This window comes from Hydra vulgaris, chromosome 07, assembly GCF_038396675.1.
Source record: "Hydra vulgaris chromosome 07, alternate assembly HydraT2T_AEP".
NCBI classification, from domain to species: domain Eukaryota; kingdom Metazoa; phylum Cnidaria; class Hydrozoa; order Anthoathecata; family Hydridae; genus Hydra; species Hydra vulgaris.
In genome coordinates this window covers 3,476,423-3,492,258 of record NC_088926.1, presented here as the reverse complement: position 1 = coordinate 3,492,258, position 15,836 = coordinate 3,476,423, and the positions used below count along the sequence as shown (strand labels likewise).

Sequence of the window (15,836 nt, the reverse complement as noted above, 5' to 3'; positions counted from 1 at the left end):
TTGTAACTGTTATCTATAAATTATGCAAAACTTAGTACTTGGTAGTTACTTTGTATTAGTAGAGGATTTAGTTATGTGTCTGTGATACCAAAGTTGTACTTTTTTTAGTATAATTATTTTTGTTTAACAGTGAATAACCAAATAAAATAAAATATTGTGTTTTGGAGTGTTTAAAATTGAAACAAATTAGACATTCTTCTACAACTAATTTAACAAAATATCTTGGAGTAGGAAAAGATTGGTTGGAAATTGAAGTTCTTACACTAAGAGACGTACTAAGGAAAGGTTTATATTCAGTTCAACTTGCATCTTTCTAATGATCTTGGGTGAGTATTTTAACAATATTGAAAATAAATTTTCTAATAGATACTCAGTAGGCATAGGACGTCCAATGATATCCATAGAATATCCATTAGACATATGGGCATCTACTGAGCCTCTTTAGATGTTCAGTGCCCACTGGGTAGGAAATATTAAAATACTAAGTATTTCAAACAAACCATTTTATAACAGTGTAAATTTTATATTTTTTGTAGGAGATGTCATCTTCTTGTAAAGGAAATCTTGATGGTATTGGCAGACTTGGTATTAAACTAATGGTCTTAATCCTATTTTATGTTTAAGACCCTTGTAGTCATATCTCAAAAAAATGCTATTTGATACAATTTTAACTGTTTGAATAAGTTTAGAGACATTTCTAAAGGAAGATATGACCAATTGTTGGACAAATTGTTAGATATATCAAAATGTAGGTGCAACATATTACTTTGTACAGATGAAAATTCTCCATGTGAAGAAGTTAAAAATTGTTCTGTAGCAGTTCACTTTTTATGCATTTGTTCTAAAGATATAATGGTGCCACAACTTGATTTATTACAGCTCAGATCTCAAAGAGATAAGGTTGGTGAAAAAAGTCAGGCTACCAAATATATCCAAACATTGGAAATGAAGTTTATGAATCAATGGGGCATGGCTTTAATCAAGAAACTTCACTAAAAATCTTAAGGATGTAAATGAAATATCCTCAAATGACAGCCTCATTAATATCAAGCAAAAAACTTACCCATTTATTACCATTAAACAAAATTACATGATTCCCCAATACAGCACTAGCATCTTTTCAATTTGATATATCATCTGTTGCTACATTTGCTATCCTTTGAGATTTAATCAAATCTAATTAGAGTTTTGTCAGAAAAACTAATTATTAAACTACCTATCAAAGACATATTTGGAGATGGAAGAGAAGATCCTACTCTAATTTTGATTGAAGATTCACTTACTAAAACATTTTGTCAAAGAATAGAAAAGCTAGAAAACATACTTCTAAACCCGATAGACTATTTGACCCATTACATACCTTCAAGGGGTTTAAATGAACCAGCTAAAGCAGCTGCAATCTTTCTTTATAACTGGATGGTTTGTAAAGGAAAAAATTAAAATATAATTGTGATTGAATTAGATTCCACAAATTCAATGACAGAGTCTGGTAACAACAGCAGATTATTAACTCATCTGGAGAATTTTAACTCTAACTAAACTCAGTTATTTACTGCAAACAAATACCGCTATTTTGTTAACATTTTTACATTGATGAATGGCGACCCTCTCACTGAGACCTCTACTTTATGTCTTCTTATATTATTATTCACTACTGACCTCTAACAGAAACCATATATATAACTATCGCAAAGTCAATTATAAATGAACCACTGTCCCATCATTATTAGATTGCATCTCTTTTTTAAAAATAATAAAAATAAAAATATTGCAACTACAACTCACACTCGTTTGAAAACTCATCTAAAATCTTTTATTCATCTAGTTTCTTTTTCCAGTTTTTATTCAGTTTTTTTCTTTGCACATCAATGCTTTAGAACTCTCTCCCATCTTCATGTTTAACTGACTCATACAAGCTGGAAACTTTTAAAGTCTTTTTTCAATCCTTTTTTTGCTTCTTAACAATATTCTTTGTTTTCTAGTAACTCCTAACTTAATAGTGGTTACTTGCAGCCTTGCTATGAGTCACTTGGTGTTTTATGAAGAAAAAAAAATTTCACTTTTTCAAAAGAATTTGAGAACACACATTTTTTTTTTTATTGCAATAAATCAATTGGAAAAGATCTGATCCTAAGCTCCAATATTCTTAGTTTAATAATTATTGTCTCAAAGCTTTATCGAAGGACTTAGGTTCTTGTCATAGTCTTATAAAGGCGTTTCATCAGAATTCTCTTCAGTTCTCTCTAAACTCTACTAAGTGAATTTATTTTTGTGAACTACTAAGTGATTTTGTTTTGTAAATTCTGTACTTTTTTTTTTTTATTGATTTCTTACTGGAAAATGACACCTATGGCTACAATCTTAAAAAACTTTGGAGAAAACTCTGACCACTTAAACTATGATCCAATCTGACTTCCATTTATTGTTAGCAAGGTCTTTGAGTCTTTAATTAAAAATTTGTAATATCTCATCTTGATTTTAATCTTCTTGTTCCATGGCTGATTTGCTAACTATTGTCACAGAAAGGTTCTATTATGCATTAAATAGAGGTGGCAAGACAAGAGGTATTGCTCTTGAGATATCAAAAGCTTTCAGTAATCTTCTGGTCTTTGCTGGTCTTTTCCATAAGCATCTTATGGTGTGTTGGCCTCTTGAGGCTTAAGGGACTAGTAACCCTCTGACTAGTCCCTTAAGCCTCTTGTCATATTTGAACTGGTTCTTCTAATGATTCTGTTTTCTCTTCTAGACAAGGTCCAAAATTGTAAATGTAGTTGAACCTACTATATTTGCTAATCTTGAGCCACTGTATATCATTGTCATCAGGTTTCAATTTATTGTATTTTTTATAAATACTACCATGGTCACTGCCATGGTAGTATTTATAAAAACCACTACCATGGTCAAGACAGAAAAATGAACGTCACGTTTCTATTTTTTGCATAAGCAAACGTAGGCGTTTGCTTAAAATTTTTAAAAATACACGCATTACTTCAGCAATTTATTTTCCAAATAATTATACCATTAATAGTTTTTTATTTATTATAAAAAGCACATTTATAATTAAAAAAACAATTAGTTACTAAAATTTAAAACACATTTTAAAGACTTAAAAAGAAACCATGCTAAAACATGATTATTTCTTTCAATAGCATAGCTAATAAGTAAAATAACTAAGTTTAGTATCAAAGAAAGTAATTATGTGCTAGCATGGTTTTTACATGCGTTAACAAAAGCATGAAAAATTTTACTTAAAATGAATGCATTTGCAATTACTTTAAAAGAAACCATGCTTCAACATTACGATTGCTTTGTTTTTTTTAGTTTTCTTATTTTTCTTAAAGTGAAGAAATGTTTATTTGCATATTAAATTCACTTTTAAAATGTTTGAAAAGAATATTTAAGTTTTGCTTAAATATATACTAACTAATAGAATATATAGAATTAATGTTTATTATAGCTTTTATTTTTATTGTGCATTTAATGTCAATAATATGATATTTTTATTAACTTATTCTTAAATACTTAATATAATATTATCTTTTAAAGTTTTAAAAAAGAAATGTCAAAACAATTTTTATTTTATTTTTTGCTCCTTTTCTTTGAATTTTTTCAAGTTTACATTTTTTTTATTTGTAAATAAATTTAGCGAACTGAATTGAGAAAAATTTATTATTTACTATCAATGGATAACAATTTACAATCGTTGGTCACTGCATATTAGTTATCATTAATTTGCGCGCACTTTGCAAATTTGTAAAAAATTGTTTTGAAGAAATAAAAATTAATTAAATTTAATAAGCATCATTGATATATCTAATAACTTATTAACTAGAATAAAAATAATTTGAAAATTTAACTTCCTTATATGACATCTCTTAAATTAGACATTCGTCGTTAAGTAAAAATACGATATAAATATATAAATACTATATATATATATATATATATATATATATATATATATATATATATATATATATATATATATATATATATATATATATATATATATACAGTAGCGTCCAAAAGTAATTGGACAAACACCTTTTTTGTTATACTTTCTCATCAAGTTAACATTTTAAAATGAAATTTCGCGTAAGAGTGTCAAATTATATTACAATTATGAAAAACAAAACAAAAATCCCCTTTTGGGAGTATTTACTCAAAATTTTGCTAAAAGAATGGAAATGATTGGCTCAAAAGTAATTGGACAAACTAAATTCTAACATTATTGATATAACTTAGACTATTTAACTTCTTTTTCTGAAGGCAGATTTTTATAAAAACATTCAATGATCAATAATTTCCAATGGGACATAATAAATATTTAAACAAGGCAGTGAAAAAGTTGATTGTACAAGCACCTAATAATGGTAAGACTGTGCAAAAAATTTCAATAGGTATGAACATTCCGCAATAAACAGTTGGTTATGCATTAAAAGTTTTTCAACAACGGAGTCACTTCCAAGTTTCAGCAAAGTCAGGACACCCGAAATCAACAACTATTTGCCAAGATAATGTTGTAGCAAGATCATCAAAGGCAGATCCATGCAAGAGTGCTAAAGAAATTCATAGAGAATTTACACAGTCACATCAAATTTCTTGCTCTTATGCAATAGTAAAGTGTCGCTTAAAACAAAGCAACCTTTTCCGCCGTCATCCTGTTAAAAAACCTTTTGTTTCTGCAAAAAATCTTAGAGCACGGTTAAAATTTGTTAAAAAACATCTAAAATGGACAGCAAACCAATGGTCGAAAATACTATGGAGTGATGAGTCAAAGTTTAATATGTTTGGTTTTGATGGTATTAAATATGTTCAACGTCCAATAGGTCTTCGAAATGATGTTAAGTACCAAGTTCCTGCAGTAAAGCATGGTGGTGGTTCAGTAATGGTTTGGTCATGTTTTAGCCATGATGGAGTAGGTCCAATCTATCGAGTTCAAGGCATTATGGACCAAAACATGTATAAAGCAATAATCAAAGATATAATGCTGCCACATGCAAAAGAAAAATGTTGAGTGGTTGGACCTTTCAACATAACAATGATCCAAAACACACCTCCAAGCTAGTCACAGAATTTTTGACTCAAAAGAAAGTTCGTATCTTGGAATGGTCGTCACAATCTCCGGACCTGAACCCAATCGAACATATTGAGAGAAAAGTTAGTGTTCGGAAAGCATCTAATCAGCATGATTTGTTTGAGTTGATTAAGTGCATTTGGGAGGAAATACCAATTGATGTTTTAATTGATTTGGTTGATTCAATGCCACGTAGATGCAACCCTCGGAATTAGGAAAAATGAGGTTGGCAAAAAATTGACCTCAAACACTTCTAGGTCAGCAGTTAGGTCAGCATTACTGAATGCCATCCTTAATTCCGAGGGCTGTAGATGTAATGCCGTTGTTGCGGCAAAAGGTTTTCCAATGAAGTACTAGGATTATGCACAGATTATATACTTTATGTGACAGAATATAATACTATGCAACATATATATTATTTAACAGAAATCTTCATAAAAAATAATGAAAATTTATCCTTTGTTGAGAAAGTTTTTTTTTTAACGAAATATTTAGTTTATCCAAATACATTTGAGTCAATCATTTCTATTTTTTTATTAAAATTTTGAGTAATAACTCCTAAATTTAGGTTTTTGTTTTCTTTTTCATAATTGTAGTATAATTTGACATGTTTATGCAAAATTTCGATTAAAAATGTTAACTTGATGAAAAAATATAACCAAAAAGGTGTTTGTTCAATTACTTTTGGACGCTACTGTATGTATATATATATGTATATATATATATATATATATATATATACATATATATATATATATATATTTCCGAAAGGTATATAATATATTATATTTTATATATATATATATATATATAATATATATTATATATATGTATACATATACATATATATATATATATATATATACATATATATATATATATATATATATATATATATATATATATATATATATATATATATATATATATATATATATATATATATATATATATATATATATATATTAGTGATGTGCGAAACTAAGATTTAAGGTTCGATTCGAAACGAAACTAAGCCACTTTCGTTCGAATTCGATTCGATTCAAAAGTACGCTGCACTGATATTGAAATTTGGTATTTAAATATTAATAATTTATAGTGTGTGACAGAACACAGAACAGAAATGAAACATTATACATTTTATATTTAATAACCAATTATATTGCAGTTTCATAATGTAAACAAAATACTAAGCAACACAGACTAGACTCTAGAGTCAAATAAAAGTGAATGAAATCAAATGAGACTAGTACCATACAATACAATTACAATGAGTAATAATTCAAGTTAAAAAAAATCAAGTCAACTACTTGCAATGCAGTGCATAGAATAAAGACTAGGACTAGTATTATATTTACAGTTATAGTTTAACAGATAATACAATACAAGTAAAAGTACAATGCTATAATGAATGCAAATGCTATATAGTTATGTAAAGTAGTAGTACATGCATAGGCAATTGTTCCAAAATGTCCGAGACCTTAATCTACAGTGTACTGTACTGACTGTGGCTGGCAGGGCAGTCTGGCTTCGGTACGCTACTGCTATGTGCTATACTACAAATTTTCGTGAATAAAAGTTAGTTCAGCCACATGCTCAGAGAGAAGATTACATCGCCTTCTTGTAACAATGTTACCAGACGTCAAGTTCAATCTCTCCGAATTTACAGAAGTTGCTGGAATAGTCAATAGTGCCCTCACTATTCTTGAGAGTTTTGGCAGACGGTGATGATTAACTTTCCACCAATCAGGTACATTGGCGTTCCTTCCAATAGGAGGTTCAATCATATACATTCTGACCTCCTCTTGCACAGAAGCTGCATCATCAACTGGCAGCATCCTATTTGCAGTTGCTGTTGTAAGCATGCTGTAGAAGTCATCCCATAAAATACTCGGCTTGGAGGCTGCAGCTGATGTCCAACCAGGACCTGAACCAGGACCAGCACTTCAAAAAGCAGGAGCGGGAGCACCAGCACTAGCAGATAATCCTACAAAGTATTATATAATATAAATAGATGTAAAACTAAAATAGCAAACAGAAATGAAAACCTATGCATTATTGTTTTATTATTCATCTGTAATTAAATTAAACTACAATGCAGTAAATCTGAAAGTTAAATCTGAACTGCGGGCCATTACCATTACCATCAAGTCTTAATCTTGTTTTAATCACGTAACATAAAATGTAATAGTTTTGGAATTGTACCTTGAATTAAGTTCGTGTCATGATCGCTCAAGGCACAATGTCCACCTCCACCAACACCAGTACCGCCACGAGATCGGAATTCCTTTGAGTACTGATGAAGACTGTCTACAACAATAGCTTGCTTAGGGTGGCTCTTAAAACAACATTTTTGAAAAAAACCTGCTCCTACCCCTTTACTTTGTTCTATATAATACTAAAACACTAGGTTTAAAATTTTTTTGAACAAAAAATTATTTTAGGGGTAGCTCAAGACCCTTAAAAATTTGACTGGTCCCTAATATTTTGAAAATAAAAGTTCTTCTAAAGTATGTCAACCTGGTACTCAAAAGAAGCAAAATTATATAAAAACTTCAAAAATAATAATCAATTTACATAAAAAAACTTCAAAAATAATAATCAATTTACATAAAAAATAATTTTTGTAGACATAATTGCATAAAAACTTTTTTAGCTGAAAATAAAAAAAGTCATTATTTTTTAAGTTTTAAAAGAATAACTTTTTTAAACATGTTTTTTACGTAAATTGATGACTATTATTGAAGTTTTTATATAATTTTCCTTTCTTTGAGTACCAGGTCTTTGAGTACTTTAGAAGAACTTTTATTTTCAAAATATTAGGGACCAGTCAAATTTTTAAGGGTCTTGAGCTACCCCTAAAATAATTTTTTGTTCAAAAAAATTTTAAACCTAGTGTTTTAGTATCATATAGAACAAAGTAAAGGGGTAGGAACAGGTTTTTTTTCAAAAATGTTGTTTTAAGAGTCACCCTAAGCTTGCTGTTGTTCAGAGAAGAAGATGGATTTGTAGCGTGGATCAAGAAATGTACATGCTGCATCAGGCAAAGCTGATATGAATTACGGAAATCGTTGGTCTAGTTTTAACTTTAATTTTCCAGCAATAAGTACACCACAACCCTTATGTGAAGGATCATTGATGAATCACTGCAATTGCTGATTTAAGCCATGCAAAGCCAGAATTTTCATAGACAACGTTGGGTAGTTCTTGCCACATAATTCTCTACTTGCTTGTTCAAATGGAGCAACAATTGTGTGATAGCCTTCAGCAAGCTTCCAGTCTGCATTAGTCAAGTTATTAATTTTTTCACTTATTGCTAGCTCTGCAGATATAGCATCTTTTTCTTCGCATAATCTCTTCAGCATAAAGTAATCCGAGTTCCACCTAGTAGCAACATTGATTATCAGTTCTCGTTCTACCTTTCCTAATTGCTTCTGCTCTCTGTGCAAATTCTGTGCAGCCTGGCAGCTATGGTGATACAATACGACGTAAAGTGTGATCAAAACATATATATATATATATGTTTTGATCACACTTTACTTTATATATATATATATATATATATATATATATATATATATATATATATATATATATATATAAATATATATATATATATATATATTTATATATATATATATATAAAATATTATATTTTGTATATATATATATATATATATATATATATATATATATATATATATATATAAATATATATATATATATATATATATATATATTTATATATATATATATAAAATATTATATTTTGTATATATATATATATATATATAAATATATATATATATATATATTTATATATATATATATTTATATATATATATTTATATATATACATATTTATATATATATATATTTATATATATATATTTATATATATATATATTTATATATATATATATATATATTTATATATATATATATATATATATTTATATATATACATATATATTAACATCTCCACTTCCAACAAGACAAGCAACCACCTCCAGAGTTGGAAGTTACTCGAAGAGAAAAGAAGAAGTTTATAAAGAAAGATAACGATTAACAGACAACTTAAAAGATTGCAATTTATAAGAACCAGGAAAACAAAAAGAAGGGGGCAAACTCCAAAGAACTGATGCTCTAGGAAGATAAAAAACTAGACAAATAAGAATTTTTGGAGCACTTAGGAACAGTCACAGTAAAAAGATGAGACTTAATTGAATGACGAGTAACACAAGAATGATTTTTAGCAGATAGCACAAGAAACATTAGCACTTTAGAACAGCGTCCATCATAGTATTTATAGAAAAGAGAAGAGAAGCAACATAGCGACAATGTGACAATGGTTGAAGGTCGGCTGCAAGTGCAGCTCTAATAATGCATGTAAGAACAAATTTAATTACATGGCTAAACTCCATATTCTTTGAGGACTTTATGTAATTATCTGAAAAAAAATTTCGATTTTAATATTTCAAATATTTTTTAAAGGAAACAAGTTGCATTAATTAATAAAAAAAATGTTTGTTTCAAATTCTTTTAAATTCGTCTTTTAAGTGTGGGATTTTCAGGGGTAAAAAAACCCAGATTTTCACTAAATCTTTATATTACATAAGATAAATTTTAAATTTTTTCATTTTTTTACAAATTTTCTGCAATAAATTGACTTTTTATAAGGGAAATATTATTCTGGCTACCTCTGTAGTAACATGGTATAAAATCAATTCAACTGTAGTGGGTTTTATCAAAAACTGGTTAGTTAACAGTTTTTGTTAAGTATAAAAAACAAAAGATTTTTATCACTTTATGCTGGTTACACAGTGAGTTTTAACATTTTCAAGTCTTTTAATTGCTTAATCAGCCACTTTTTGCACAATCGGAATCAGTATCGGCATCAGCTTTTTTTTATTAATTTACTGATATGCTAACCAATGGCATTTTAATATTTTTATCCTGCTTTATGATAATAATTAAATAATAGATAATCTAAACTTTATGCATTACTTAGAATTCTTTTAAGAAATTCTTTACTTTGACTTTCTTTACTGGCTCATTTGTTTTTTCTTAAATCAATGTTTATAAGCTTTAATTTAACAGCTGAATGTATTTATACTTTTATTACTATAATGTTATTTCTAGAATAATTTTATTTTGTGTTGTTTTATTGTTATATTTAAAAGTTACCTATTTAACCATTGTTATCTATATGTATTCAAGTATTGCTTTATATATTTCTATTTGATTGCTATTTATATATCTAAAGTGCTAATAAGTTAATAAAGTTGTAGAATCAAATATATATTCAGAATGGCAGCAGTTTTGTTTGGAAAAGGCATTCCAATAAAATCATGTAGTTGGGTGTGAAAATATTTTACTATTTCTCCTGAAGATGCCTCAATTGCAATATGTAGCACATGTAAACTGAAGATTATAAGAGGTAACAAAAAAAATATATATAAGTCTTTTAACACAACAAATATGTTGTCTTATATCAATACAAAACATAAAGAAATAGCTCGCAAAGAGTTGAAACTTAATAAAGAAGAAAACAAAAAGAGAGCAGAAAATGAACAAAATGTGTTCAAGAAAATTAAGTCAACTGAAACAAGTTGCTCAAAACAGTCTCAACAAACTTTGTTTGAAACACTTGAGAGAAAAAAGCTCTGAGACATTAATGATCACAGGTCTAAATTAATTAATAACTATATTGCAGAAATGATTGTGGTTGATGTTCAACCTTTTTCTATAGTAGAAGTCATCAGATTTCAAAGATTGCTAAACCATTTATGCCCTTCCAAGTACAAAATACATTTAAAACTCTGTTTTTCAAAATATATACAACAAAGTCAGACAAAATGTCCAAAAAAAGATAAATGATGCTTCATACATTTTCATTTACAACTGATGGATGGGCATCTACCAACGGAAAATGCTCATTTCTTAGCTTGACAGCTCATTGGTTAACTAATGAATTTCATCAAACTCATCTGCAATTTATAGAGTTTGTCAACTTAATGTATGGCATGCTGCCAAAAATATAAGCAAAGCAATTCAAAGTTCTATGAATGACTTTCTTATTCCAACTTCAAAGGTACATTTAGATGCTAGAGATAATGCAGCTAATATGGTAGCTGATATAAGAAAGGCAGGTTACAGCAGTTTGTCATGCTTTTTACACACTTTGCAACTTGTGTTGAATGACGTTGTATTTGCCCAGATATATATTAAAAATATATCAACAACTTATAAAAACATAGTAACCCATTTTAATTATTCGCTATCTTCTTTTGAAGCTTATCAAAAAATCAAACTCATTATCAAGTACCTGAAAATAGGTTCAAACAAGACATTACAACAAGATGGAATAGTTAATATTTTATGTTTGAAAGAATTTTTGAACAGAAGCATGCTTTGATCCCATTTTGTTATGATAATGACAACTCTAAACTAAAGTCACGGGAAAACAATATATATATTATTTTCAAAAAATTACTACAATTTTTAAAAATGTTTAAAAAATAACAAATTTTTAAGCGAGCGTGAAGAAATTGCATCTGCTATAATTACAACTGTACAAGTTATAAAAAACATGTTGGTTAAAGCTGAAAAGTCTCCCTTGTTTTTAGGATTAGGGACAACTTTAAAAGAATGTAAAAAATCAGCTAATGAAAGATTTGAAAAATATCTGAATGACAAAAATCTCATTTTAACCACATATTTAGATCCAAGATAAAAAATCAAGCCCTGTAACATATTTCTTGCTTTTACTTCTCTCAACTTGGATGTAAAATATTCAAAAAAGACAAAAAATAAAATCCTTTTTAGTTTTCAGTAACTTGCGGGCCAATTTAATAGACATTGAAAAATACCCTTCCCTATTTAGGGATGGGGGTACAAACTATGTTTAGCCTTGAAAAATGCTTGCTAGGGCTTTGAACATTAATATGCTTAGCAAATAACAGAATAAAACAGTTTTAGAAAATTTTGAAAACAAATTATAATAGTTGCTACTTAGATTTACAATAAAAAATCTCAGCAAAATACCAAAAAAAGTGTTTATCAAAGAGGGCTTTCTAAAATTTTTACAATTTGTTTCACAATTTTACCATAAAATTGTCCATAATTACTGCCTAAATTAGACATAAAATTTTACCCATTAATTATAAAATAACTTATCTTTGTTTAAAAATTTCCAAAATTTCTGGAAAATTTCCCAAGTTGAACATTTCTGGGAAACTTTCATCCCTATATACATACATATATATATATATATATATATATATATATATATATATATATATATATATATATATATATATATATATATATACATATATATATATATATAAATATATATATATACATATATATATATATATATACATATATATATATACATATATATATATATATACATATATATATATATACATATATATATATATGTATATATATATATATATATGTATATATATATATATATGTATATATATATATATATATATATATATATATATATATATATATATATATATATATATATATATATATATATATATATATATATATATATATATATATATATATATATATATATATGGGAATGAGGAAAAATTAGGCCGGCAATAAATAGTTGACCTCAAACTGTCAGAGGTCGACATCAGGTTGGAAAAAAAACTTTGACACAAAGGGGTTACCATAAAATATAGAAACAATGTCCGCAATTATTTGCCGACCTCAAACACTTTAAGGTCAGCAGTTAGGTTAGCATTGCCGAATGCCGACCCTAATTCCAAGGGTAAATATTTCCAAATCAAAATTATTGGAATTAGGGACCCTGATTCCAATAATTTTGAGGTTTACTCATTGATATGAACAGCATGACTACAAGACAAGATATACAGATTTTCAATCAGAAATCTGAATATCTATTTACACTCATTACAAAGGATACATTTTTGAAAACTTTTTGATGTCACAAAATATGATAACTCGTGGTGCTTCTTTTATAAGGTATTTTAAGTATCCTCCATAAAAAATAGGTATTTTGTCTGAGAGTGCAATTGAAACAGAGTGCCAGAAACAAGGAAAACAAAGAGAGTGAAAGAGAGTGCCAGAAACAAGGAAAACAAAACTGCACAACTTTATAAGGTCATGCACAAAATTAACAAAAATAATTAAAACTATGAACAATAGCAAATCGTTCAAAAAAACACTCAGCATTCTGTTTATTTTAAACAGTTATCAGAAAAACTGTCACTTTGCTTTTTTTAAATTGTTTTGTCTTCACTCTTGTTTATCCTTTTTTTTTTTGGATAAACAGAAATTGCTTATCTTATTTAATCTTATTAAACAAAATAGTATTGAACAATATTGAATTTAACTTGAAAATTGCATTGCACCAAAATATCCTTATTTTTGATTTATAGGGTTTTTTTTCTATTTTATAAAGTCTTTTGTTTATTAAACAGTGTTGAAACATTTATCGAACAGCCTTAGTGGCTGAAGTGGTTAACTCAAAGTGTTATTGAAGAAAATCGCTATGATTCAAATCCTTTTATGCTGGAACATTTTTTTTTTGTGAATCTTTATTGATTTTTTAAAATACAAAATAAAACAATTTTGAAGTTCAATAGATATTTTTACTTTTTTAAAGTTTTACTTTAATTTAAAAATTGCATTGCAGCAATTTCTCCATAATTTTGATTGATAGCATTTATTTGCCATTTTACAATGTTTTTATTTATTTATTAAATAGTGTTAAAAATTGACAGATTAGTGTGTCTTAGTGGCTGAAGTGGTTATCTTGTTGCACTTTCAAAGTACAGCGCAAGGGTTCAAATCCTGTTGCTAGCACATTTATTTATTTTTCTAAAGTCTTTTCCAATTTTCTAAAATACAAAATAAAACATTTTTAAAGTTCTATTGATGTTATATGCATAACATATATAAAGATATATACTATAATAAAAGGGAGAGAGTTTTTAAAAAAGCTTAAAATTTTTATAAACATTAAAACAGAATTTTTTTTTAATGTGCTAAAGGTAATTAGTTAAGTTAACATGTTTAACACACATTAAAGAGACAACTTTTTTCTTTTAAGAAAAAAGATTATACATTCAAAATTTTATTTTCTTCAAAATTATTTAACAGGGTGAGGGTCCTAATAAGCTGGATGAAGGTTCAAATAAGCTAACAGGAGGAGGGTCCAAAGAATAAGTATAGAAATGGTTGGTGTGGATTTATTCATTATTTCAAATATTTTAAAGTCTAATTCCAAATGTTTTTTAAACTTTTTATACTGACTGCAATAAATCAACACATTTCAAGCAGGTATTCTAAATATTATTTAGAATACCCACTTTGGGTACTAAGATCTGAACCGCTGATAAATAGTGGTTCGCACAATGATTACCAAAGCGTTTAAAAATTTTAAAAGTTAATTATACTGTAAGTTATTTTTTTATTCATAACTTTAAAAGGTAGACATAATGTTAGTTTTTCTACCATTTACTAAAATATTGAAGGAATAAGTATAGAAATGGTTAGTATAGAATAGACTTACCAAGACCCATATTATACAGGTCTGGACAGCTAGTATAAGTAAATAAAAATATGTTATATTCTTGTATAACTTATATAAAATGTTCCTACATTCATTTTAAGCAACTAGACACAAAAAAGTTTTGAATAAGCCCAAAACTTTTTTGTAAGTTATAATAGATTCGCAGATTATATTTATTCATCACAAAAATAGCTTTAAAACAGATCAGACTAGTATTAAACTAGTTAAACTGGTTTTAGACTGGTTTTGAAGATTGAAATTAAATAAACAGAGATTGCTTATCTCATTTAATTAAAAATAGAATTGAACAATATTGAATCAAAAAAAAAAGACTTTTATCGCCAGTTGAGTTGCATTTTATGTCAATAAACGACAAAAGTATTATTGGAAGTGGAATTTAATTTTAAATGACATTCTTCTAAGTTTTCAAATAGTTCAATGAAAATTTAAAAAGTCTTTGCAAGTATTTTTTTGCCCACAGGCAGTGATTTGACCAATGTAAAAAAAATATTAAATACAAGTCTGAAAAAAAATCATTTTAACAAACTAACAAAATCTTTTTAATTTTTTTAGCTAAACCATTTACTTGTCATAACTTTGAGCTAGAAAATACAATAAATATATTGTTTAATTTAATATATATATATATATATATATATATATATATATATATATTATATATATATATATATATATATATATATATATATATATATATATATATATATATATATAAAGCAATTATTTACAATATTTTTAATGTTAAGAAAAGTAAAGAAAAAAAGTTAAAAGTTAGAAAGCCACTTGGTTTTCTAACACTTTTGTGATTTAAAAAAAATAAAAATCTCATTCTAATTAAAGTAATTTTTTTTTTTTTAATGTTTTTGAATTATAAACCCATGATTAAAAAATTAAAAATTATGTATATACTGTATATACATGTAATTATGTATATACTTTGGCATAACATACAAAAAAAAAAAAAAAAAAGAATAACAATAAATTACATACCCTAAAAGAATAGCTAACCAAAGCAATTCTTGTTTCATCTAGCCCAACATTAAAAAAATCAATCAGATTTGTCAAAAAGGTTTTGACTTTATTAAAGTTTACTATGCCAATACTTCCTGAAGTATCAACAATAATTGAAAGATCCAACTTAGTTTGGCAAACTAAAGAAAATTAAAAAAA

The 15,836-nt window shown here is 26.9% G+C and overlaps 1 protein-coding gene across 3 annotated transcripts in view; it reads right to left on the bottom strand.

The window, feature by feature from the left end:
- The window catches only part of LOC100213514 (protocadherin Fat 4), a 171,266-nt gene that overhangs the window by 131,609 nt on the left and 23,821 nt on the right, over positions 1–15,836 (bottom strand). For all 3 annotated transcript variants that reach the window (XM_065800824.1, XM_065800826.1, XM_065800825.1), the window contains exon 4: positions 15,657–15,817. In XM_065800824.1, coding sequence (XP_065656896.1) covers positions 15,657–15,817 — 161 coding nt within the window. The remainder of the gene's footprint in view (positions 1–15,656; positions 15,818–15,836) is intronic.